Genomic DNA, 26,959 nt, shown 5'->3' with positions numbered 1-26,959 from the left:
ATGCCGGCGTACGACTCCATGCATGAACTACCCCAACAATACCGGACTGATAACCAGAGGGAAAACTCCGCCAAGAACCGCAGAGATAAAGAACGTACGGGAAAATAATCCGCAAATATCCGTCTAGCAGAGATAATGGAGAATATCAATCCAAACAGCCAGGAGTATTAGAGGTTAACTAGTAGTCAGCACTTCCATCTGCGGCGGAGCTTCCCCTGTAAATGGCCATAAACTGTGTGCTTAGTTATATATAACAGAGTGTCTGCAGCGAACACTATCACACTTAACCACACAATGCAAGTAATTCTCCCCGCAGTCAGTAACATTCACACGATTTACAGTACGGTGTTGGGGCCCACGCTGCGTCGCGGGATATCGTACGGCTATGTCATTTGTAATTTTAAGAAAATGGAAAAGGATAAGGAACAAATCGCGGTGGTGTGAGGTAGAGAAGGGGTTAATAGGCAGGGTTTTGTTGGTCTTGGGCAGTAAAGAGGTTCCTGTGTGGGCTATGGCAGTGAAGGGTTAATAGGCGGTTATGTGAGGGAGAGGTGATGGGGGCATCAATGCCCCTCTGGCTAAGCAGAGATGATGAGCTTGTGCAGCTGCACGGATTGCCCGTCCGCTATACGTGACCACCCGGGGTGTTGGTTTCCAATGCATTCGTTCATATGGACAAATTTATGGTGTGAAAGATGTTGGACCATAAAAAATGGAACATAAACAACGAAATCCGTGCCGGCGATTATACGGTGGGTAGAAAGAAAATTGTGGTTCTAGCTTTCAACCGATATACGGTGGCGGCTCCCATAGCTGGAAAAAAGGGAGGGGGAGGGAGCTTAGCCCCGCCCAACACTGTGAAACGCTTACTGGTGCCTCTATTTAGGCTTTTGAGGTCATTTCGAGGATTAAAGCTGAGCAAGGGATTACCAGGCATTCATGCGTATTTACGGCGCAAATGAGCGAACATAAAGATGCATACGGTCGTGTGAAGGAGCCCTGATGCTGATCACTGCTTGTCTTGGTGCTAAGACCCCCCTTAGTAATGAGCTGTAATCTGTCGGGAACCAAGCAGTAGAGGCCGGCCTCACTGTCCTCTGCACTATCCGTTGCATGTACGGAGGGCAGCAGTGCGTCCCGGCACACCGCAGGTCTCCGGACCCGAACTTGGAGCATCATACTTGAGTAAATTCGAGTATAAAGGGGGTACTGGTGTATCTTGTCTCCACCACAATAATGGGTGGAGACAGGGTTTGGCAGTCCTCAAATGAAGGCAACGCCCCCAGCGACTGATTAGCTGCCACGGTGCGGCCGGGTCACACTGCTGCACTCCTTCCATGCAACGGATAGTGCAGAGGACAGTGAGGCCAGCCTCTTACTGCTTGGTGCCCTACAGATTACAGCTCAGCACTGTGATCGGCTTCAGGGACGGCCTTAGACTGGTTCCACATGGGGACTGATTTGAAGCAGAAATCCCCCATCAAAACCCCCACTTGGTGCATAATTTGAAGTGGGTTTTATCACATACTCCTGGGCATAATTCACCCCCTCTACAATTTGGCCTACATTATTTATTAAAGGGCCAACACTCGGTATTAATCTTTTTACTATTTATATAATTGAAGAACAGTTTAGGGTTTGTTCTACTCTTAGTTTTCTCCTCTTTCTAAGTCTTGTGTTCCTGTAATGTGTGAGCCGCTCACAGTAAGTAATTAGGATGTTTTTAAACGTTTCCCATTTATTGTTTGTACTCTCATTTTGAGGACATTGTACCGGTCAATAAGGTTTAGGGCATCATTAGGATGATGGAACTTGGCCTTCCTAAAGTTCAGTATTTTTGTAGCTCCCCAACAAACGTCTCTCTTAAAGGACAAATTGAAATGTATTACATTATAGTCACTACTTCCCAGGTGCCCCCAACCTGCACCCCTGTTATTCTGTCAGGCCTGTTGCTTAATATTAAGCCCAAAATGACTATCCCTCTAGTCGGGCCCAGTACAAGTTGGATAAGGTAATTATCTTTAGTAATTGGCAGAAAGTTGCTACCCTTATGAGATCAGCAGGTTTTGGTTCCCCAGTTTGTATCCAGATAGTTAAAGTCCCCCCCAAAAAATGACCTCATTGTGATTTGCTGCTTCATCTATTTGCTTCAATAATACATTTTCAGTAGCTTCTATTATATTTGGTGAAAAGCCCTATGAGGATTTTAGTGATGTTTTTCCTTCCATGTTTTGCCACCATAGAGACGCCACATGTTCATCTCCCTCCCTTATATCTTCCCATTTAGTGGGCTTTATACAGGCAAAACAGCTCCCTCTTTCCAGTTTTTACAATCCCTTTGGAACAGACTATAACCCTGTAAATTCACTGCCCAGTCACTGTTTTCATCATACCAGGTCTCTGGTATTCCCACTATGTTGTCGTTTTCCTCAGACATTATTACTTCTAGTTCGTCTACTTTATTGGTCAAACTTTTAGCATTAGGATGTGCCACACAGAAATAGAAAATAGCTCCTGCTCTCCTATGTGTGTAGTGTATGGAGACATCATAGCATCAGTCTACACCCACCAGCTCAGAGATAGAGAAGAGATCCTGCTCTCCTATGTGTACAGTGTATGGAGACATCATAGCAGCAGTCTACACCCACCAGCTCAGAGATAGAGAAGAGATCCTGCTCTCCTATGTGTACAGTGTATGGAGACATCATAGCAACAGTCTACACCCACCAGCTCAGAGAGAGAAGAGATCCTACTCTCCTATGTGTACAGTATATGGAGACATCATAGTAGCAGACTACACCCACCAGCTCAGAGATAGAGAAGAGATCCTGCTCTCCTATGTGTGCAGTGTATGGAGACATCATAGCATCAGTCTACACCCACCAGCTCAGAGATAGAGAAGAGATCCTGCTCTCCTATGTGTACAGTGTATGGAGACATCATAGCAGCAGTCTACACCCACCAGCTCAGAGAGAGAAGAGATCCTACTCTCCTATGTGTACAGTATATGGAGACATCATAGCAGCAGACTACACCCACCAGCTCAGAGATAGATAAGAGATCCTGCTCCCCTATGTGTGTAGTGTATGGAGACATCATAGCATCAGTCTACACCCACCAGCTCAGAGATAGAGAAGAGATCCTGCTGTCATATGTGTGTAGTGTATGGAAACATCTTTGCTGCAGTCTGCACCCACCAGCTCAGAGATAGAGAAGAGATCCTGCTCTCCTATGTGTATAGTGTATGGGGACATCATAGCAGCAGTGTACACCCACCAGTTCAGAGATAGAGAAGAGATCCTGCTCTCTTATGTGTACAGTGTATGGAGACATCATAGCAGCAGTCTACACCCACCAGCTCAGAGAGAGAAGAGATCCTACTCTCCTATGTGTACAGTATATGGAGACATCATAGTAGCAGACTACACCCACCAGCTCAGAGATAGAGAAGAGATCCTGCTCTCCTATGTGTGCAGTGTATGGAGACATCATAGCATCAGTCTACACCCACCAGCTCAGAGATAGAGAAGAGATCCTGCTCTCCTATGTGTACAGTGTATGGAGACATCATAGCAGCAGTCTACACCCACCAGCTCAGAGAGAGAAGAGATCCTACTCTCCTATGTGTACAGTATATGGAGACATCATAGCAGCAGACTACACCCACCAGCTCAGAGATAGATAAGAGATCCTGCTCCCCTATGTGTGTAGTGTATGGAGACATCATAGCATCAGTCTACACCCACCAGCTCAGAGATAGAGAAGAGATCCTGCTGTCATATGTGTGTAGTGTATGGAAACATCTTTGCTGCAGTCTGCACCCACCAGCTCAGAGATAGAGAAGAGATCCTGCTCTCCTATGTGTATAGTGTATGGGGACATCATAGCAGCAGTGTACACCCACCAGTTCAGAGATAGAGAAGAGATCCTGCTCTCTTATGTGTACAGTGTATGGAGACATCATAGCAGCAGTCTACACCCACCAGCTCAGAGAGAGAAGAGATCCTGCTCTCCTATGTGTATAGTGTATGGAGACATCATAGCAGCAGACTACACCCACCAGCTCAGAGATAGAGAAGAGATCCTGCTCTCCTATGTGTACAGTGTATGGAGACATCATAGCAGCAGTCTACACCCACCAGCTCAGAGATAGAGAAGAGATCCTGCTCTCCTATGTGTACAGTGTATGCAGACATCATAGCATCAGTCTACACCCACCATCTCAGAGATACATAAGAGACCCTGCTCTCCTATGTGTACAGTGTATGGAAACATCTTTGCTGCAGTCTACACCCACCAGCACAGAGATGGAGAAGAGATCCTGCTCTCCTATGTGTACAGTGTATGGAGACATCATAGCAGCAGTATACACCCACCAGCTCGGAGAGAGAAGAGATCCTGCTCTCCTATGTGTACAGTGTATGGAGACATCATAGCTGCAGTCTACACCCACCAGCTCAGAGAGAGAAGAGATCCTGCTCTCCTATGTGTATAGTGTATCATAGCAGCAGACTACACCCACCAGCTCAGAGATAGAGAAGAGATCCTGCTCTCCTATGTGTACAGTGTATGAAGACATCATAGCAGCAGTCTACACCCACCAGCTCAGAGAGAGAAGAGATCCTGCTCTCCTATGTGTATAGTGTATGGAGACATCATAGCAGCAGACTACACCCACCAGCTCAGAGAGAGAAGAGATCCTGCTCTCCTATGTGTGCAGTGTATGGAGACATCATAGCAGCAGTCTACACCCACCAGCTCAGAGATAGAGAAGAGATCCTGCTCTCCTATGTGTACAGTGTATGGAAACATCATAGCAGCAGTCTACACCCACCATCTCAGAGAGAGAAGAGATCCTGCTCTCCTATGTGTGCAGTGTATGGAGACATCATAGCAGCAGTCTACACCCAGCAGCTCAGAGATAGAGAAGAGATCCTGCTCTCCTATGTGTACAGTGTATGGAAACATCTTTGCTGCAGTCTACACCCACCAGCTCAGAGATGGAGAAGAGATCCTGCTCTCCTATGTGTACAGTGTATGGAGACATCATAGCAGCAGTCTACACCCACCAGCTCAGAGAGAGAAGAGATCCTGCTCTCCTATGTGTATAGTGTATGTAGACATCATAGCAGCAGTCTACACCCACCAGCTCAGAGATAGAGAAGAGATCCTGCTGTCATATGTGTGTAGTGTATGGAGACATCATAGCATCAGTCTACACCCACCAGCTCAGAGATGGAGAAGAGATCCTGCTCTCCTATGTGTACAGTGTATGGAGACATCATAGCAGTAGTCTGCACCCACCAGCTCAGAGATAGAGAAGAGATCCTGCTGTCATATGTGTGTAGTGTATGTAGACATCATAGAGGCAGTCTACACCCACCAGCTCAGAGATAGAGAAGAGATCCTGCTGTCATATGTGTACAGTGTATGGAGACATCATAGCAGCAGTCTACACCCACCAGCTCATAGATAGAGAAGAGATCCTGCTCTCCTATGTGTACAGTGTATGGAGATATCATAGCAGCAGTCATCTACACCCACCAGCTCAGAGATAGAGAAGAGATCCTGCTCTCCTATGTATATAGTGTATGTAGACATCATAGCAGCAGTCTACAACCACCAACTCAGGGAAGACTGAGAAATCTAGATACAGCCTGCAAAGGCGAAAAACTGCTGATAAATACAGGATACAGGTCACCTAATGGCCCAAAATAGTTTTATATGCCATAGGCATGGACACAGCAGCTTATTCTTAGTCACCTGAAAGGAAAGTGAATGGGATAAAGCTTCATAACTGGGCACAGCTGCTACGCAATGTACCTGGTAAATAACCGAGGCTGCAGCGCTCACTGGGGCCCCTGCAGTGCAGGGAGACGGTCCTGGAATAATCTTTGGAAAGACTTCAAGTGTACAGAGCATCTTGAAAACTTACATGTGAGGTGTCAGAGTAAAATAATGAAGGGCTGTATTGATGTGAGATGTTTTTTGTCCCCTAGTGAGGGGTTCTCCACTTATAATGATGTTTCAGGGCTTCTGAATACCAATTAACCCCTAACATATACTGAGAGTGCAGCTGCTGAAGCTCCTCTTATAAAAGTATGTGACTGGAAGTTGTAGGAGGGGGAGGGGTTCTGAGTGGGGGAGGGGCTCTGAGTGTTTGACTTCTGACTCTGTTATTCAGACTCTCAGTTCCGCCTAGTAGAGGACAGCGCCTCTTCTCTGTATTTCGGATAGTACACTGTAGAAGATGTCCAGAGAGGTAAGAAACTGTAGAAATAACCCCGCGCTGATCGCTGGGAGACGCTCAGAGTCTTCTGCACTTCAGCTTCCCTCCACTCTCTTCTCTACTTACATGTATCTGAGTCTTAGAACTTTTTGGCTTAATGCCTAACTGCCTCCCCACCCCCATAGCTAGATGAGTCACTGCATCTCCTGTTTGTTCTGCTACAAGCACATTGCCAACTTTCTTTTAACCCCTTAGGATCGGAGACTTTTTTCATTTTCCTTTTTTTCATCTCGTCTTCCAAGACTTCTTGTTTCCATTGGCCGTATGAGGGCTTGTTTTCTTGCAGGATGAGTTGTATTTATTAATGGTGCCATTTATTGTGACCTGCAGAAAGACTTCTATGGGGCAGTGCGACTTAAAGTAAATACATTGTCTTTAATTGCTTGGCGTCGCCGTATCCTGAGACCTGTAACGTTTCTTCTTCTTACAGCGATTTGGCTGTGTGAGGGCTCATTGTTTATGGAGCTGTAGTTTTATTTTTGTATCAGTTTGGGAAACATATGTCTTTTTTATCACTTTTTATCCCATTTTTTGGGGAGGCAGAGTGGCAAAAAAACAAGAACTTTTTTTTTTTTTTTTTTTTACCCGCCTTCAATGTGCGGGATAAATATTGTGATAGTTACATCCATGTCAAATATGTAAGCTTTCTTTTAATTATTTCAACTTTTTTTTTACATCAAGGAAATGAGAAAAGTTTTTCTTAACTTAAGTAACTAAAATACTTTTACATTTTTTTTCTTACACTTTTTTTTCTAGTTCCCACATGGGAATTGAACTTATTTTTTTGCTTGTACTACACTACAATATTTAAGCAATTTTTCTTTAGTGTTTTTTTTTAACCCCTTAGTAACCACCCTTTTTTATTTTTTTTCCCATTTTCGTTGTTTCCTCCTCCCTTTTAAAAAATCGTAACTCCTTTATTTATCCATCGCCGTCGCTGTCTGCGGGTTGTTTTTTGCGGGACGAGTTGTATTTTTCAATGGCGCTATTTACTGTACCATATAATATACTGAAAAACTTGTAAAAAATTTTAAGTGGAGAGAAATGCAAAAAAAACCCAACATTTCGCCATTTTTCAGTGCGTCTTGTTTCTACTGCGCACAAACTGCAACAAAAATGATATAGCCTTATTCTATGGGTCAATACGATTACTGCGATATCAAACTTGTATAGTTTTTTTCCCCCGCTGTACTAGTATATTTTTTAAAAGATATTTAATTTTTTTAAATGATTTTCTGTCTCCATCTTCTGCGCACAATAAGTTTTTAATTTTTCTGTCCACATGGTTGTGTGAGGCTCATTTTGTGCGCGATGTACTGCAGTTTCCGTTGGTACCATTTTGGAATACATAGGACTTTTTGATTAGATGCCTTTTATTAGATTTTTTTCTTGGCAACAGTGTGACTAAAAAAGCGCATTTCTGTTATATTTTTTTTATTTGGACGACATTCACCGTGCGGGGTAAATAATGCATTACTTCGATAGAACGGACTTTTACAAACGCAGCGATACCAAATATCTATTTTTGTTTTTATTTAGACTTTTTTATTGTAAATATGGCAAAAGGTTTTTTTTTTTAAACTTTTATTACTTTTTTAAAAAAATAATAAAACTTTACTGTTTTTATTTTTGCACTTTCTTTTAGTCCCCATGGGGGACCACAACTAGCGATGCTTGGCTTGCTTATGCAGTATGATGTAATGCCATAGCATTACATCATACTGCATTCTGACAGGCAGCCTACCAAGCCACCCCACGGGGATGGCTTGATAGACATTCTGCAATGACAGCCCTGGGGTCTCTTAGACAGCTTTCCCAATCTCACCGTGGGGGGGGGCTGTACAGGACTTCTGAACGATGGGGGATTTAAATGCCGCTCTCAGAATTGACAATGGCATTTAAAGGGTTAACAGTCCCGATCAGCCGGGCGGACCAACGGGGCTGTTGCCCGCAGGTGTCAGCTTTAATAAACAGCTGAGACTTGCGATGTATGGAAGGCGATAGCGGCGCTATCTCCCTCTATACACGTCCTGCAGCGGAAGGACGTAAAAAGACTATAGCGTGGTCACCAAGCTGCCCCCAAACACTCTCCATGTACCCTTTATGACTGCCCTACATAAATTTACCATCAGTGGTCGTGAAAGGGTTAAGTAATTTATTTGTTATACAAAATTATAAAATTTCGCACAACTTTTGGAAACTTCATATAACGGCTCGTGTATCGGGAGGTCAGCGGGGTCATTAGTGTCATTGCAAAATGTCTAAAAATCATGAAGAGGCTATAATCGTAATTACCCATAAATACATTGAAGAATCTGGTGGTGACTTCCTGCTGTCTTTAGGCTGGCCGCACACACGAGACGCGCCTCAGCTGAACCGGAAGGACCATTTAGTATGTATGGGGGAGTCGTGACTCTCCTGACAGCAGATGTTGGAGGGGAGGGGTTTGGGGGTTGAATTTGAACATGTTCTAAAGGGGTTAAGTCACTGCTAGAAGTCTCTGAAGGGGACAGGGGGGTCTGGCAGCAGCTTATTCTCCTCTCAGTACATTAACACAGAATGTAGATCCGCGCCACCACACAGAAATCCGAAATTACAAAAAAGGGGGGGGGGGTATTTTTACTCACCTGGTGCAAAGCGGGATCCCCACGTTTGGGGAAAAAACCCGCTTGCACCAATGATCCCCGTTTGCCTGTAGAACTATAGATGTTCCTTTATGCAGGATCCCCAAACAATCCTCAAACAAGGAGATGCAGCAGTAGGAAAAAACCCCAGTGGGTGTTACACCAAACAATGGGGGAGAATACAATGTAAAACAAGCAAAAAGCTCCTTCTGCGCTCTTTCTTCGGGGTCTTGCGATCCAGAAAGGGGAAACTAACAGGTCTCCACAATATGCAACAAAGTGTATTTAATTGTACAATATGTACACAAATATAAAAGGTTTTGCTATATTTGTGTACATATTGTACAATTAAATACACTTTGTTGCATATTGTGGAGACCTGTTAGTTTCCCCTTTCTGGATCGCAAGACCCCGAAGAAAGAGCGCAGAAGGAGCTTTTTGCTTGTTTTACATCAGTACATTAACACTGAGTCAAGCCCGTTTTGGGGGAAATTAAAACATTTTTGTCTTATTAAGAATTTGCCCAATACATCAGAGTTCTCACTTTGTAAAGTATCAGGTTTTAAAATGGATATAATGTTACAAACTGCAGTCTGAGAAGAGCTACGCTGCCCCCTGGTGGATGGCAGGGAGGTTACTGGGATTCTGCACCCAATATGAACTACTTTGGTGGCTGCAACCAGCGAGCCGGTTGTTTGTGAATGGGGCTGAGTTGCAATAATATATACCGTTTCCACAGGGCAACCAAAAGTCTGTTGTATTATAGAAGTGGAATAAAACACATTAATGACAGGACTCCTGCAGCTCCTGTAGACTAAAGCATTCATGGAACAAAGATCATGCGGCGGCTCGGTGTTGTATACATCAAGATGACAGGCGGCGGCTCGGTGTTGTATACATCGGGATGACAGGCGGCGGCTCGGTGTTGTACACATGGGGATGACAGGCGGCGGCTCGGTGTTGTACACATGGGGATGACAGGCGGCGGCTCGGTGTTGTACACATGGGGATGACAGGCGGCGGCTCGGTGTTGTACACATGGGGATGACAGGCGGCGGCTCGGTGTTGTACACATGGGGATGACAGGCGGCGGCTCGGTGTTGTACACCTCGGGATGACAGGCGGCGGCTCGGTGTTGTACACCTCGGGATGACAGGCGGCGGCTCGGTGTTGTACACCTCGGGATGACAGGCGGCGGCTCGGTGTTGTACACCTCGGGATGACAGGCGGCGGCTCGGTGTTGTACACCTCGGGATGACAGGCGGCGGCTCGGTGTTGTACACCTCGGGATGACAGGCGGCGGCTCGGTGTTGTACACCTCGGGATGACAGGCGGCGGCTCGGTGTTGTACACATCGGGATGACAGGTGGCGGCTCGGTTCGGCAGCCGTTTTCGGATAGCACCTCACAGAAGTCTTCTGGCCCTTGTACACGGGATAATCATTGCTTGGTTTTCTGCGCTCCTGCGGGATCTGATCGATGATTGTCGTGTCTGAAGCCTCCGGCAGACCGCTCCAGATTTGTATTGTGAATTGAAGTGGGAATTTTCTGAGCGGAAATTGATTGCGCTTTTTCTGCGGCTGCAGACGGCCGGCGTGGAGCCAGTATGGACATATCATGGCGGTATGGCTGCGTCATCGTCACTGGGACAGTGCGGCGTCCTCTGTACTGCGCCGGCCCGCACATCGGCAGCCGATGGCGGGGAGGTAAGCTGGGGTCACCGGCCGGGCAGCAGGGGGTCCCGTATGTGGGGTCTGCAGGCGGCCTAAAAGAGCCCAAACTGAAGGACTTCCCAACTCTCATTCCGTCGCTGCGCGTTCACACGGGGGTCACCAGTCAGACACTGCGGGAGCGCAGAGACCTGACAGAGGGTTACAGACGCCGCGTCCAGTGTAATCCGCAGCCGTCACTTGTGAACGAGGGCCTACACTGCCGGCGGCGCTGCACCCACAGGAGGAGGGGGACCCGGACATCTGCTCCGGACTACAGCGGGGGCCGCCGGTTACCGGCTGGTCACTGCACACGGCATGCATCAGCCGCGGAGATCTGTCTCTTCGCCCCGCCCCGGACCGCCCTCCGCCCCGCCCCGGACCGCCCTGCCCAGAACAGCACTACAGCTGAGTCTCACACCGCCCCGTGCTACCGTTGCCGCGCCAGGAGTGCTTTACGAGCCGCGGTGGAGGATGACGGCTCTTCTGCACACAGGTATAGTACACACCTGCTACCTGTGCGGCTCCGCGGTCGCATCTCCCCCCGGCTCCTCTAGTACCCTGTTGTGCCACATGAAGGGCTTATTACCGCTATGATTGTACCTCCGCCATTCTAAGCGCACGGACGCTGATGCCCCCCCCCCCCCCAGCAGTAATAATAGTGACATCCTCCGAGCCCCCCCCCCCCTCCTAGCAGTAATAATGCCCCCTCACCCCCAGCGGTCCCACAGCAGTAGTAATGCCCCCCCCCCAAGCAGTAATAATGCCCCCTCCCCCCCAGCAGTAATAATAGTGACACCCCCAGCAGTAATATTAGTGACACCTCCCAGAGCGGCCCCCCCCCCAGTAGTAATATTAGTGACAACCCCCAGGGCGGCCCCCCAGAGCGGCCCCCCCAGCAGTAATAACAGTGATGACCTCTAGCAGTAATAATAGTGACATCCTCCGAGCCCCCCCCCCCCCCCAGCAGTAATAATGCCCCCTCACCCCCAGCGGTCCCACAGCAGTAATAATGCCCCCCCCCCAAGCAGTAATAATGCCCCCTCCCCCCCAGCAGTTCCCCAGCAGTATTAATAGTGACACCCCCAGCAGTAATAATAGTGACACCCCCTCCAGAGCAGCCCCCCCAGCAGTAATATTAGTGACACCTCCCAGGGCGGCCCCCCAGAGCGCCCCCCCCCCCCAGCAGTAATAACAGTGATGACCTCTAGCAGTAATAATAGTGACATCCTCCGAGCCCCCCCCCCCCCCCCCCCAGCAGTAATAATGCCCCCTCACCCCCAGCGGTCCCACAGCAGTAATAATGCCCCCTCCCCAAGCAGTAATAATGCCCCCTCACCCCCAGCGGTCCCACAGCAGTAATAATAGTGCCCCCCCAGCAGTAAAAATAGTGACATACCCCAGCAGTAATAATAGTGACACCCCGCCCCCCAGCGGCCCCCCAGCAGTGATAATAGTGACACCCCCTCCAGAGCAGCCCCCCCCCCAGCAGTAATGATAGTGCCCCCCCCCCCCCCCCAGCAGTAAAAATAGTGACATACCCCAGGAGTAATAATAGTGACACCTCGCCCCCCAGCGGCCCCCCCAGCAATAATATTAGTGACCCCCCCCCCCCCCCAGAGCGGCCCCCCCAGCAGTAATAATAGTGACGCAGCCCCCCAGCAGTAATAGTGACACCCTTCCAGCGGTCCCCAGCAGTAATAATGTGTCGTTCCCCCCCCTCCCAGCGGTCCCATGGCAGTAATAATGCCCCCTCCCCCCAGCAGTAATAATAGTGACATCCTCCGAGCCCCCCCCCCCCCCCCTCCTAGCAGTAATAATGCCCCCTCACCCCCAGCGGTCCCACAGCAGTAGTAATGCCCCCCCCCAAGCAGTAATAATGCCCCCTCCCCCCCAGCAGTAATAATAGTGACACCCCCAGCAGTAATAATAGTGACACCCCCAGCAGTAATATTAGTGACACCTCCCAGAGCGGCCCCCCCCCCCAGTAGTAATATTAGTGACAACCCCCAGGGCGGCCCCCCAGAGCGGCCCCCCCAGCAGTAATAACAGTGATGACCTCTAGCAGTAATAATAGTGACATCCTCCGAGCCCCCCCCCCCCCCCAGCAGTAATAATGCCCCCTCACCCCCAGCGGTCCCACAGCAGTAATAATGCCCCCCCCCCCAAGCAGTAATAATGCCCCCTCCCCCCCAGCAGTTCCCCAGCAGTATTAATAGTGACACCCCCAGCAGTAATAGTGACACCCCCTCCAGAGCAGCCCCCCCAGCAGTAATATTAGTGACACCTCCCAGGGCGGCCCCCCAGAGCGCCCCCCCCCCAGCAGTAATAACAGTGATGACCTCTAGCAGTAATAATAGTGACATCCTCCGAGCCCCCCCCCCCCCCAGCAGTAATAATGCCCCCTCACCCCCAGCGGTCCCACAGCAGTAATAATGCCCCCTCCCCAAGCAGTAATAATGCCCCCTCACCCCCAGCGGTCCCACAGCAGTAATAATAGTGCCCCCCCAGCAGTAAAAATAGTGACATACCCCAGCAGTAATAATAGTGACACCCCGCCCCCCAGCGGCCCCCCAGCAGTGATAATAGTGACACCCCCTCCAGAGCAGCCCCCCCCCAGCAGTAATGATAGTGCCCCCCCCCCCAGCAGTAAAAATAGTGACATACCCCAGGAGTAATAATAGTGACACCTCGCCCCCCAGCGGCCCCCCCAGCAATAATATTAGTGACACCCCCCCCCCCAGAGCGGCCCCCCCAGCAGTAATAATAGTGACGCAGCCCCCCAGCAGTAATAGTGACACCCTTCCAGCGGTCCCCAGCAGTAATAATGTGTCGTTCCCCCCCCCTCCCAGCGGTCCCATGGCAGTAATAATGCCCCCTCCCCCCAGCAGTAACAGTGCCACCCCCCCCTCCCCCCGTCCCCCCCTCCCCCCGTCCCCCCCTCGTGGAAGCGCCACTGCTCTTCTCTTCTACCTGATCGCTGGTGCACACTGATGTCAGTGTGCTGCCGGATGCCTCCTCCCCCTGCTCTCGCGGAACCAAGCAGAAGACGATGGGAGAGGAGGATCCCAGCTGCACACTGACGTTACAGTGTGCGCCGGGATCAACACAGATGGCAGCGCTGATGGCAGCGTACTGATGAGTGAATGCCGATAGGGGAGCCGCGGCCCCTGTAGGCATTCACTAATGTGGTGAGCGGCCGATGGCGACGTGTGCCAGCAGAGAGGGCTCTGTGTGCCGCCTCTGGCATGCGTGCCATAGGCTCGCCACCACTGCTCTAGATCGTGTAAACTGGTAGGCTGTTAGTTTGCATCTCAGATGGTCCCATACATGTTCTACTGGTGACATATCTGCAGCCACAGAAGTGTGACAATGTTGTGGGGGGCTCCTGGGACCCCCTTGTGTGCGGCCGAGCATTATCCATGATAACCATGAGAGGAACACATGTGGCTGCAGGATGTCCTGAACATATCGCTGAGCTGTCATTGTCCCATTTTATTCCCAAAGTTATTGCTGGAAACGGCCGATTCCATCAGAGGATTTGCGTGCGATGACTAGTGGTGGCCAACAAGAGTGGCGCTCATCAGCCGGGTCTTCACAATCTTTTACACGGGACAGCAGCGTAAGCGCCCAACAGCCGTCCCACAGACTGCAGACCAACCAATCAGCACTGACCAGTGAGCGGTCTTTGCCCTGTCAGCGGCCGCATGTACGTGGGATGAATATCGCCAAAATGAATCTTTTCCCGGACAGGTACCCAGGGGTCGCCGGGCGGGCACAGGGTTGGATTCTGCATGTGGCATCTGACCCGTCCATGTGCAGGTGGCATAACTTTGGAATACTATTGTGAGAAAGCACAGCTACCCCGGGGAAACGCGGGGACTTGAATTGATTATGTTTTCATCCCCTGCAGGCAGTGCAGCTACTTCTAGGGGTGAGATGGTGGTGACAGGTCCCCTTTAACTCCTGTCAGCTCCCCGTGCGCCCTCCAGGGGTCAGACTTGCTTTTGCATCATGTCCGTTTAAGAATTTGGAGGGCAAGTCATCAACTTGATCTTTGTTGCGTTCCTGAACACGTCTTGCCATGCGGCCGGGCACATTATCCTGCTGATAGAGGGCGCTGCCATGAAGGGGGTACCTGTCTGAATGATGATAGGCAGGTGGTACGTGTCACATCCACATGATGCCAGGGCACAAATACCCAGCAGAGCATTGCCCATCACACAGCCCCCGCCGGCTTGTCTTCTTCCCATAGTGCATCCTGGTCCCATCTCTTCCCAGGTAAGTGACGCACCCGGCCGTCCACATGATGGAAAACGTGATTCATCAGACCAGAATCCTTCTTCCATTGCTCCGTGGTTCTGCTGCTCATGTGCCCATGGTCAGTAGTTAGTCCTACAGTCCCTCCTCTGTGGGGTCGGACCAGCCTTCACTCCGCACACATCAAGGGGTCTCAGCTGTTCTGGGGGCACAGGGGGTCTTCTGGCTGATCACCATGTATGTCTGATGTCTGTGATTCTTCTGCCGTTTGTTAATATACATTTTTTTTCCCTTATTTTTCAGGGTTTCTTCTATCCATTTTTTGCATTTTAATCAAAAGCCAAGAAATCAAAGATGCGGCTGTTTCTGCGACTATATTGTTTTGTTTTAAGCCGTGTGAAGCCAAGAGTCGGTACAAGATCCATCATGATAGCGGTGTGACCATCCACATCCCCTGTGACTCTAATCCTCAAGTACCAGCCAAGTATGAGGGAAGGTTAAGCATCGATAAGACCACCGGATGTGTCACCCTACGGAACACAACCAAGAGCGATGGCGGCCTTTATACACTGGAACACAAGAACGGCCATGGGGATAAAGAATCACACCGTCAGATCACATATAGAATTCACGGTGAGCCTGGTGTGTTTAATACAAACTGCCATTAATGTCACCCTCGGCTGACTAAGTCTACACAGCACAGCACAGCTAACACATGAGCTGCAGGAAATGCGAAATGTGAGTGAAAGTGAGCGATAATTCTCCAGTGTGAAAGCAAAATAATCGCTAGCTTGTGGCTATTTACTTAGTTAGAATCTACGCCAGTTTTTCAGAAAGGCAGCAGCATCATGGGGGACATTATACAGCAGTGTAGAGGTGATGGCTGTTTCCTTTCTCCTTGATGCTTTTCTATCCAGCTTGTAGCTGACGGGTATCGCCCATACTCTGCACTGGGAGACAAGGTTCTGCTTCCTATCTTTCTGTAGCACATAGATAATTAATAGAGATGAGCGAGCATACTCGCTAAGGCGAACTACTCGAGCAAGTAGTGCCTTATGCGAGTACCTGCCCACTCGTCTCTAAAGATTCGCCTGCCGGCGTGGGTGACAGGTGAGTTGCGGCGGTGTGCAGGGGGGAACAGGGGGAGGGAGAGATCTCCCCTCCGTTCCTCCCTGCCCCCTGCCAGCACCTGACTGTTTAGAGATGAGTGGGTAGGTACTCGAATAAGGCACTACTCGATCGAGTAGTTTGCCTTATCGAGTATGCTCGCTCATCTCTAATAATTAACAGCCTCACGCAGGACATTATACAGCAGTACTGAGCGATGTGATTTCAATAGCTGTCAGTCACAGTAAATCACTGACTATTAGCTGCAGCAGCCTCATGTGCCCAACCTTACATGTGCTGTTCTTGTCCGTGAAACCGAACCAGAACTAAAACTTTCCCCTGTCTTGTAGATAAAGTCTGGATCAGTGAACTGTCTCGTAACGACACTGATGGCCGTATATCCCTCACCGTCAGCTGTGCTGGAGAACCGGAAGCAATCATCTGGATGCAGGATGGTGGACACCTACCTGATGGGGACTGGCTGAGTGCAGATAACAGGACTCTGACTATTCCGTACAATGTCACTGGCACGGTCACAGTTATCGCCTCTAATCTAGTCAGTGCGGACAGTAAGAATATTACTCCAATACAAGGTGAGGCCCCGGATCACACCACTAAACACCGCCACAAAATCCTATGAATCGGGCATAAATCAAACCTAATGGGGGGGGGGGGGGGGGGGGGGGGGGGCCGGTCCTCAAGAGGTTAACCATATAATGATACTACCATCAGTAATGATGCTGTGTAAGGTGTAAAGGGGTCTTCTGGCAGGAGTGTTTATCTACTGACTAGATAGGTGACATGCTAGATTGGTGGTGGGCAGACTGCTGGGACCCCCACCAGAATGGGGGGCTCTGGGTCCTCGTTCAGCAGAACTGCGGCTGGAAAGATGTTTGAATAGAGCGGTGGTCAGGCACTATGGAACTGCCGGCAACACAACACTGAGGTCGGACCCCACCAATCGAGGGTTTGTCACCTATCCGGTGGGCTGGCAGCGATTGCTTCTGGCCAGAATACCCCTTAATATAGTCTTTGGGTTGAATTGTTGAAGGACTTCCTGAAATGTCTGTTCCTTCCTCCTCTTTAGGTCTTGGTGACAGATATGTGGGTCACATAATGTACCCGAACATGACTGGAGTGAAATGGGGTGAAGGTGGAGACGAGGGCAGTAATCAGACGCTCCTTCTACCGAGGAGTGCCACAGACCTATATGTCATGATCCCATCAGGTAACGTGTAATGTGTGATATTCCTGGTCAGGGCAAAATACAACCACGCGGGCGCCAGTCTTTGTGGGGCTTCGTGTGCGCGGGCGCCAGTCTTTGTGGGCTTCGTGTGTGCGGGCGCCAGTCTTTGTGGGGCTTCGTGTGTGCGGGCGCCAGTCTTTGTGGGGCTTCGTGTGCGCGGGCGCCAGTCTTTGTGGGGCTTCGTGTGCGCGGGCGCCAGTCTTTGTGGGGCTTCGTGTGCGCGGGCGCCAGTCTTTGTGGGGCTTCGTGTGCGCGGGCGCCAGTCTTTGTGGGGCTTCGTGTGCGCCAGTCTTTGTGGGGCTTCGTGTGCGCGGGCGCCAGTCTTTGTGGGGCTTCGTGTGCGCGGGCGCCAGTCTTTGTGGGGCTTCGTGTGCGCGGGCGCCAGTCCTTGTGGGGCTTCGTGTGCGCGGGCGCCAGTCCTTGTGGGGCTTCGTGTGCGCGGGCGCCAGTCCTTGTGGGGCTTCGTGTGCGCGGGCGCCAGTCCTTGTGGGGCTTCGTGTGCGCGGGCGCCAGTCCTTGTGGGGCTTCGTGTGCGCGGGCGCCAGTCCTTGTGGGGCTTCGTGTGCGCCGGCGCCAGTCCTTGTGGGGCTTCGTGTGCGCCGGCGCCAGTCCTTGTGGGGCTTCGTGTGCGCCGGCGCCAGTCCTTGTGGGGCTTCGTGTGCGCCGGCGCCAGTCCTTGTGGGGCTTCGTGTGCGCCGGCGCCAGTCCTTGTGGGGCTTCGTGTGCGCCGGCGCCAGTCCTTGTGGGGCTTCGTGTGCGCCGGCGCCAGTCCTTGTGGGGCTTCGTGTGCGCCGGCGCCAGTCCTTGTGGGGCTTCGTGTGCGCCGGCGCCAGTCCTTGTGGGGCTTCGTGTGCGCCGGCGCCAGTCCTTGCGGGGCTTCGTGTGCGCCGGCGCCAGTCCTTGCGGGGCTTCGTGTGCGCCGGCGCCAGTCCTTGCGGGGCTTCGTGTGCGCCGGCGCCAGTCCTTGCGGGGCTTCGTGTGCGCCGGCGCCAGTCTTTGCGGGGCTTCGTGTGCGCCGGCGCCAGTCTTTGCGGGGCTTCGTGTGCGCCGGCGCCAGTCTTTGCGGGGCTTCGTGTGCGCCGGCGCCAGTCTTTGCGGGGCTTCGTGTGCGCCGGCGCCAGTCTTTGCGGGGGCTTCGTGTGCGCCGGCGCCAGTCTTTGCGGGGCTTCGTGTGCGCCGGCGCCAGTCTTTGCGGGGCTTCGTGTGCGCCGGCGCCAGTCTTTGCGGGGCTTCGTGTGCGCCGGCGCCAGTCTTTGCGGGGCTTCGTGTGCGCCGGCGCCAGTCTTTGCGGGGCTTCGTGTGCGCCGGCGCCAGTCTTTGCGGGGCTTCGTGTGCGCCGGCGCCAGTCTTTGCGGGGCTTCGTGTGCGCCGGCGCCAGTCTTTGCGGGGCTTCGTGTGCGCCGGCGCCAGTCTTTGCGGGGCTTCGTGTGCGCCGGCGCCAGTCTTTGCGGGGCTTCGTGTGCGCCGGCGCCAGTCTTTGCGGGGCTTCGTGTGCGCCGGCGCCAGTCTTTGCGGGGCTTCGTGTGCGCCGGCGCCAGTCTTTGCGGGGCTTCCTGCTGGACTATTGAGAGCTTGTTGGTGCACAGCCTTGTATAACCTCCCTGACCAGAGGATGGCGGTATGACTCCGCAGTGATACATTTGGGAAGGGGTCTTACAGACTAACGATGTGGTGGGATTATCTGCAGACGGGGTCCCTATAATGTAAATCTAATGTGTGAGGGACTGAAGGAGCGTTCACACCAGCGCTCCCTCGTAGGACGGATCCATTCAGTCAGGGATTACATCTTCCTGCCTTATCATGGAGCAGAAGAATGGAAATTGTGAGCAGAAACCAAGCGCTGGTGTGAACACGGCTGTTGGCCCGAAGGCTCTTTGGCTGTCAGACATCTTTTCCCGACTCTGGACAGCTCTGGTGCCGGCTGATCGCCGGGGGGACAACAAGATCGGGCATTGAAATACACCCAATCCTGGTCTCCCCTGAAGTGATCTGTTGGGGTGAAGGCGGGAGCCCCCATAACATGTAACAGCCTTCTGGTCCTGCTGCAATGGGCCGGTCTGGATGACTTCTCATTAATGGGGTTATTGATGGCCCCTCCTGATCTGCCATTGCCTACACCAGTTTGTACGGAGTGGCGCCTGCGTCAGTAAGGAAGCCCCTGCAGCTCTCACTGACTGAATGTCTTGTGCTCTATTGCTTTCCCATAGACGGTCACCGTGTTTTGGCAGTCTTCACTTTGAGCACCATAAGGTGGTGATGGCCACACTGATATGTCTGCTGTGATCTCTGCAGGACTTGTGGAGAAACTGTCCTTTTATTAGTGTTTCCCCAAAAATAAGACGCTGTCTTGTATTTACTTTTTGCCCCAAAAGAGACAGTGTCTTATTTTTGAGGTGTGTCTTAATACCCACCTAGTAGACGGTGTTCGGGGCCCTCTTGCTGGTCTCCAGCGCTACTGCAGGCTTCCGTGTCCTCCTGAACGCCGAGAGAGCATTTCTTCCTGTTAGCGGGCTTGAATACCCCGCCTCCAGCAAGGGATTGCTCTGATTGGTTCATCAAGCGCTGGTTCTGATTGACTGACGCGGCACTCAATGAATCAATCAGAGCAATCACTTGCTGGAGGCGGGGTATTTAAACCCCACTAACAGGAAGAAATGCTCTCTCAGCGTTCACGAGGACACGGAAGCCTGCAGTAGCGCTGGAGACCAGCAAGAGGGTCCCGAACACCGTCTACTAGCTGGGTATTGGTTTAGTTTTTGTTTGTTTTCCATGTAGTGTAGCTAGGGCTTATTTTTTGGCAAGGGCTTATATTTCAAGCCCACCCCCACCCTGAAAATCAGGGAAGGGCTTATTATCAGGGTAGGTCTTATTTTTTGGGAAACACAGTAGTAGCAGCCAGACACACACCTACTCATGGATATTCATGAGCTGCGTCCTAGCCATGCCCACTTTGCCCTCCAGCCAATGATTGGAAGCTTTCTACTCGGCTGTCAGTGGCCGGAGGGTGGGGTGGGTGCGGCTATCCTGCAGGTCGTGACTATCCAGGACTACTTTTAGTAGTCCTCTATGCATGTGCTGCTGCTGATATAAAGGCCAGTTTCTCCACAACTCCTGCACAGATCCACAGACCTATCCCTGTAATCAGTGTGACCGGCACCGCCTTGTACTGCTGGAAGAGGTGCAGAAACAGCGACAGTCTCTTTAAACCGCTTCACTAACGCCATTCTTCCTTCTGCTTTCTCCTGCTGCGGATGTTTCTTCAGCGCTTCTATAAGGTATTACCCTGCGCCGTCTGTGTCTTGTGTGTTTTATACATACATACATACATACATACATACATACATAGGCTTGAAGGAATGCTGCCTTCCAGTAGGTGGCACTGTGGAGGTATTATTCCATCTCCCTTATTTGCATATTACCCAGAGCAGCACGAATAGCGTTCTGAGTCTCCTCACTCACCGTCTAGGTGTCTCCCTAAAGAGTAAAGATAATGTTTCTGACCCACCTCCATCCCAGGCCTCACTAGCAAAGCCTGACTCCTACTGTACACTGATGAAGGGCAAACACCCTGAAACAGCTGTCTGTGCATGGAGTCTGGCTTTGCTTTTAATTCCCAGTCATTGTTACAAGGCTTGTATAAAGAGTCTGACTTTAGAAGGCAGCATTCCTTCAAGCCAATAGGTGGCGCTGTGGAGGTATTATTCTTGTTATATACATGTTTGGGCTAAATACATGCACAACTTTTTTATGGCTTTTTGTTGCCGTTTTTCACTTTTTTTCCTTCTCTGAAGTATTTCATTGGGCTTCTCTATAGGACTTATCAAGGCGTGTATGTAAGAAAGGCCACCGCAATCACGTGAAATGTCATGGCACTTTTACAGGACCGTAATGTGGCGCTATGGTACAATCACAAATCCTGTGCCAAATACAAATGTCCTGACCGTAGCTTAACCCCTTAGTGACCACTAATACGCCTTTATACTGACCCCACTATGATGGGCTTTAAACTTGTGTATATATATTTATTGGTGGCTTGGCTAAATACTGACAGCCCGGCTCCTGCTCTAACTGACAGGAAGGGAGAAAGCTCAATCTGGCAGTTTAACCCCTTACAGGACACGATCAGTAGCCACTGCAGCATGTATGCAGATGACAGGGGGAGACGTCCATGCACACCTCACAGTACGATCACAAGGTACCAGTGCCTTCCCATTGCAGATGGAAGCCAGGCCTCCATGACTGCCGTGTGACTTGGCCTGTTAAAAATGTATTAATGGTGAGCGCCGCAACGCCAGAACCCAAAAACAATGGCGGAATTTCTAACCCCGCCCCCATCCCCCCCAAAAAAGTTGCACGACAGATCTATAACCCAAAATGGGGCCATTAAAAAGTTCAGCCCCTCCCACAAGAGGATGCTACTTTGTGTCGGTGGCATTTCTTGGTGGTGTCACATGCTGGAGTGTTCTGTGTTGTCCTGTATGGCTGTAGTACATGCATGAGGCGTGTGCCGTGTTCTAGTCATTGCCGTGTCATCCCGTGTATCCCCTGTGGCGGCTCGCGCTGCCCATTATATACTTACAGGCTTCTTGTTTTTCCAGAAAAGCCTGCAGTTCCCGCCTCCAGAGATCGCAGACTCCTCCTCCTCGCACCGCTGGCTGTCGCACTTCTGGTGAGTTTTCTTCTCTTCTGGCTTTATGTTCTCGTCTTCTCATGATTTGGGTTAATTTAACGTGTTAAAGGGGATGTCCGCTGTCTGCTCCAACTTCAGGACTGCCATACAGACAGACAACCCCTTTAACCCTTTCCAATCCATTTATTTTTTCTCACCCATTCTCCCCAGCTCCAAATAAATTGGAGCTGGGAGAACGGGTGAGAAAAAATACATTTTCCCTGCACCCTCCTGATCTGACAGAGTTCAGGAGGGTGCAGGGAGGGACCTGCTTACCTGACCGGCGTCTTGTGCATTCTCCTTCTGCCTCCCGGCTCGGCGATCATGTGACCGCTGGGGTCAGGTGACACCTGGCGGTCACATGATCGCCGGGTCGGGAGACAGAAGGAGAATGCACAAGACGCCGGTCAGGTAAGCAGGTCCTTGCACGGTGCAGGCTCCCGGCTCGGCGTTCATGTGACCGCCGGGGGTCAGGTAACACCGGCGGTCACATGATCGCCGGCCGGAATCTATGCATTGCATAGCGCTAATTGAGCGCTATGTAATGTATAAAGAAGTGGGCAGAAAGGGTTAAAAACCCTTTCTGCCTTCTCCTCGGGGGTCCTCGATGACGACCAGTAAAGGAGTGCATCTGCACCCGATGTGCCTGACGATCGGGTGCAGATCCACTCCTGCACTGCAGTGTCGGGCCTGCCCCGACATCGGAGCTGTGGAGGAAAATGATGATGTCGGGGCAGGCCCGACATTGGACTGGAAAGGGTTAAGGCCGCATGTATATGGCGATGGGCGCAACTCACGTCTCCGCAGCCCGCGGACCCCTCATCTGATGTGCAGGGGGCGCTCATTGCCAGATACTTGCACTTTTCCTATCCTGCAGCATGGCTGATGGGAATTACCCGTGTAAATGGCGGGTTCTGTTTTCACGGATGTCGCAACGCACAAACTCCCAGGATAACCTCGCCCGTGTGACTACAGCCTGAGGCGTCTGCGGCGGACCTATTTACATGGGCGGTTGCCCTGCGGGATAGTAAAGCCGCAGCCTGTCCTCTTGTCTATGAGAATGCAGTGAACCGCCGCCTCGCACAAACGTGTCATACGATTCCCGCCCGTTCAGCAGCGCAGTGCGGGTCTTCTCACAAATCGCCCTCCGAGTGAAAATCACATTCTTACAAGTGCGATATCGGTTTGAGTTTCTCGGACTCGCCCGTAAATACATCCTGAGTCCCGGCTCACGGACTCGCCGTCTCGGCCTACATACCCGATGGTGTGTAGGGATCAGCCCACCGCAGAGAAGGCCAGCGGTGACTGGTGATAGTCGGACCTCATCTTGGCCAGGGTTCTGTCCGCTCCTTCCTCCTGACCCTCGTTCCATCCATCCTCCGACTACCACCAGATCTCCATCCTTGTTTGCATCGGGGAGCCCAGAGCCGTACTGGACCCGCAGCCAATTCTTACCTGCCACCCCCTCGCCAACCCCATCCCTGTGTACCACGATGCTACACGGGCGGGTGCGATATTGGCCCGATTATCAGGCGTTGTCACACCTTTATGGCCAACTCCTCCCTGCTCCGGTGCGTCTTCCAGGCACGTTGGAGGGTCATCAGGTGTTTCCCATTGTCTTCAATGACCCTGGCCCAATGGAGGATGAGCAGGAGATTTCCCGCACTTGCCTACCTGCCCCCTCTGTAGCCCACCAGCCCTCCCCGTATCACCACTACCTATTAACCCTCTCACTCCCTGCCTCTAGTTCTACTTCCTGCAGTCTTCACCCCCCAGGCTTACGGCTCTTAAGTCCTTTTCTCTGGGACCGACTTGTATTCTTCATCCCACACGATGAGCGCTGTAACGAAAACCCACAATGCTTGGAATGGGCTTTATTTTGGTCGCCCTGTCCCCCAGAGAGAAATGTAATAAAGTGGTGGGTACCCCAAACCGCTAGAAACTACACAACCCCACCGTGGGAATATCAGCCATGATGGTGTAAAGTAATACAACAAGAACTAACCTGACCAGCAGAATAAGGAAGGCTTCACCAGTCTGCCATATAACCTCCTCCCAAACATCTCAGGGCCAACGCCCACGGCTGCGGCAGAAGTCTATGGAACCTAATAGCTGAATGTTCACGGTGCAGAATTCCGCAGCGTGAAAGAAAACGCGGCATGCTCTATTTGCCGCAGGAATACACGCGGCCGGCCGTCACGCTACACTTCCCCTGTAGCACAGCAGAAGTATTGCATGAATAGGCGTGCCCACCCAACGCTGGCCACGTCATCGACCACTGCCGGTGCGTCATGTGCGCCAGCCCGGCAGAGAACTCGCGCTGTGGATCCGGGAGGTGAGTATGAGGACTTTAGGGGGGCGCCGTTGTGGACTTTGCTGCGATATTCCGCTGGTGGAGTCCATCACGGCCGTGGGCACGAGGCCTTACAACTGTTTTTTTTTTCACCTCACCCCTTAGAAAACCGTAAAAGATTCCCTATACATTATGTGGCACATTAAATTGTACACATTACATTTTTTTCTAAAGCTGAGAAGAAAAAGGTCTGTGATTAAAGGGGTTTTCTGGTTACGAACTTCAACATAGGCCATTAATAGTTTGATAGGAGTCCACCGCTCAGGACCCCTACCAATCTGCTATCTGCTGGGACGCTGCATCCGTACAAGGAGCTGATTTCTGCAGGAATCAGACAGCTCCGTTCCTACTGCAGTGGCCATGTTGGGTATTACAGTCCAAGATCCCCCTCCTTACAGTGGGGACTAGACACCCCCACCCCCCCTCCCAATCTAGTACTGATGGCCCATCCTGAGCACAGACCACCAGAGCTCAGAACTGGAAACCCCTTCTAAACAGGATTGTTTCTATTCATGCAGGGAAGCAGAGTCATTAAGGCTGGGTTCACACTGGACGGATTTCCAGCGGAATTCTCGTGGATTTGCTGCACCGAAAATTGGCAAAAATTCTGCTGGAAAACGCAGTTATGCAGCCTGCATTTCCGCTGTGGCCATTTCTCCCCATAGAGAGGAGAGGGGCCGCTGTGGGGAAAAAAAAGAATTGACATGCTGCGTCTTTAATTTCCGCACCCCATGGCCATTTCTGCACAGTTTGGCCGCAGCGTGTGGGCAGGATTTTTGCGAAATCTCGTCCACTTTACTAGCCAATCCCGGGATTAGGAGCCGCCGGTGGATTTTCCCGCCCCGTGTGAACCCAGCCTTAAAGGATGAAGAACACACATTTATACATGAGAGGTTCTTCTAACTCTGGAGTCGGCGTACGAGCTGATCTGGAGGTACAATCTAACTGCTCCATTGCGACATTTATATTAGCTATTTCTTTACTTACATCTTTGTTTTTTTTTTCCTTTCACTCTGTTTTAGGGGATTCTGATCTTCATCTTGATGAGAAGGGCGGCTGCTCCGGGGAACCATAAGCCATAAGCCAGACTTGTCTCATTGCCATCTATGGATACTACTGGACGCGCCCGCGGTGTCCTCTGGTACCTTGTTTACAAGCTGCCGCACCAATGGGACTGATTTTGACTGTTTTTTTAAATACAGAATTTGCCATTACAATTTCAGCTGCGGACATTATGCAGCAATGCCGCCACATGTAAACATACTGTAAGTCAGCCTCAGGTATGCTGCCGCGTGCAGAGTGGTCCCAGTAGTAATAGTCAGCCCCCCAGTAGCTTCAATAGTATTAGTGATCCCCCCACAGTGGCCTCAGTAGCAATAGGGAGAACACACATAAATGTGCTAAAAAACTCGGCTTCTACTCGAGTATATTGTATATGTGTAATAATAATAATATTACACACACACAGATAGTCCCCGACTTGCGAACATTCGATTTATGAACTTCGCAAGATATGAACTATCTGTTTTGCACAGTATGATGTAATGCTATTGCACAGTATGATGTCATGCTATGACATGACATCATGCTGCGCAGGGACCGGAGAGGCTTCTATCAAGCCTGTCCGGTCAGATCGCGGGACGCTGTGCGGTTGCTAGGCAGCCGGGAGCCTTCTGAAAGGCCCTGGGGCTGTCTATGCAGAGCGCCTAGCAAGCCGTGCGTGTATTAGGCGCTCTGCATAGGCAGCCCTGGGGCCTTTCAGACCGCCCCCAACTGCCTAGCAACCGCACAGCGTCCCGCGATCTTTTCACGGAACACTGTATGGGCCCCCTGAACGCCGGGTGACGGCTGTTCCTTGCAGCGGTAAGAATAGCGTGCACCCAACGTTGTATGAAGCGGGATCCACCCACGATCCCCTCCATGCAAACATTTGTTCGGACATACGAACAAATGTACTTGCGAACAGGCTCCTGGAACAGAACCTGTTTACAAGTAGTGGAGTATGTGTGTATGTATGATGTATGCTATATATATATATATATATATATGTATATGTATGTATATGTGTGTGTATATTATTGTGTGTGTGTGTGTGTGTGTATGATATATATATGTGTGTGTATATTATTGTGTGTATGTATGATATATATATGTGTGTGTATATTATTGTGTGTGTGTGTGTGTGTGTGTGTGTGTGTGTGTGTGTGTGTGTGTGTGTGTATGTATGATATATATCCGCAGCGGATCTGATTTTCCCCGTGGACATGAGGCCTTAAGAGCTTTGAGACTATTTGGTAGATATCAATAAGCCTTATGATAAATCAGCTTTGTCACCTACGTAACACTAATCTTTGTACCAGGCAACATTTGGATATGCCCTCTTCTTCCTGTATAAGAGTTGGTAATGTTGATAATAAAGTAGAATTCATTGATTCTCATGGAGAAGTGTCTTGACATAACATGGAGTGATTTCATGCTATTGATAGATAATGCTAGCAAAATCTCCTCATCACGGGCTTCCATATCTACCAATTTGGCAACGAGGCCATCAGATCTGTACCGCCGTGGTCCGATAACATGTATATTGCACAATAATACTGTTTTGACGGAAATTTATGTAAAAAAACGAAGTAATTGTTCACAGGCCGTAATGTATATTGTATTGCTTCGTGATTTTGCTAATAAAACGAAGTTAAAAAAAAA

General features: G+C 50.8%; 1 protein-coding gene across 1 annotated transcript; it reads left to right on the top strand.

Moving 5' to 3' along the window:
* Positions 1-26,959, top strand: LOC136571966 (uncharacterized). The gene is made up of 6 exons (XM_066572584.1): positions 1-94; positions 15,185-15,514; positions 16,339-16,581; positions 17,076-17,216; positions 21,833-21,903; positions 25,279-26,959. Exons 1-6 carry the CDS (start codon positions 1-3, stop codon positions 25,336-25,338), a joined length of 939 nt encoding a protein of 312 aa, XP_066428681.1. The 3' UTR covers positions 25,339-26,959.

The sequence above is a fragment of the Eleutherodactylus coqui genome, chromosome 6 (assembly GCF_035609145.1).
Source record: "Eleutherodactylus coqui strain aEleCoq1 chromosome 6, aEleCoq1.hap1, whole genome shotgun sequence".
In the NCBI taxonomy this organism is placed as follows: domain Eukaryota; kingdom Metazoa; phylum Chordata; class Amphibia; order Anura; family Eleutherodactylidae; genus Eleutherodactylus; species Eleutherodactylus coqui.
Note: the sequence above shows the minus strand (reverse complement) of the source record. Positions and strands in the feature narration are given on the sequence as shown.

Bases quoted from the DNA above. Each gene is read 5' to 3' on its own strand.
- LOC136571966 (XM_066572584.1), top strand. From the start codon at position 1: ATGCCGGCGTACGACTCCATGCATGAACTACCCCAACAATACCGGACT. The intron at 95-15,184 runs GTACGGGAAAAT...CTTATTTTTCAG, and splicing joins GAACCGCAGAGATAAAGAAC to GGTTTCTTCTATCCATTTTT. The intron at 21,904-25,278 runs GTGAGTTTTCTT...ACTCTGTTTTAG, and splicing joins CGCTGGCTGTCGCACTTCTG to GGGATTCTGATCTTCATCTT.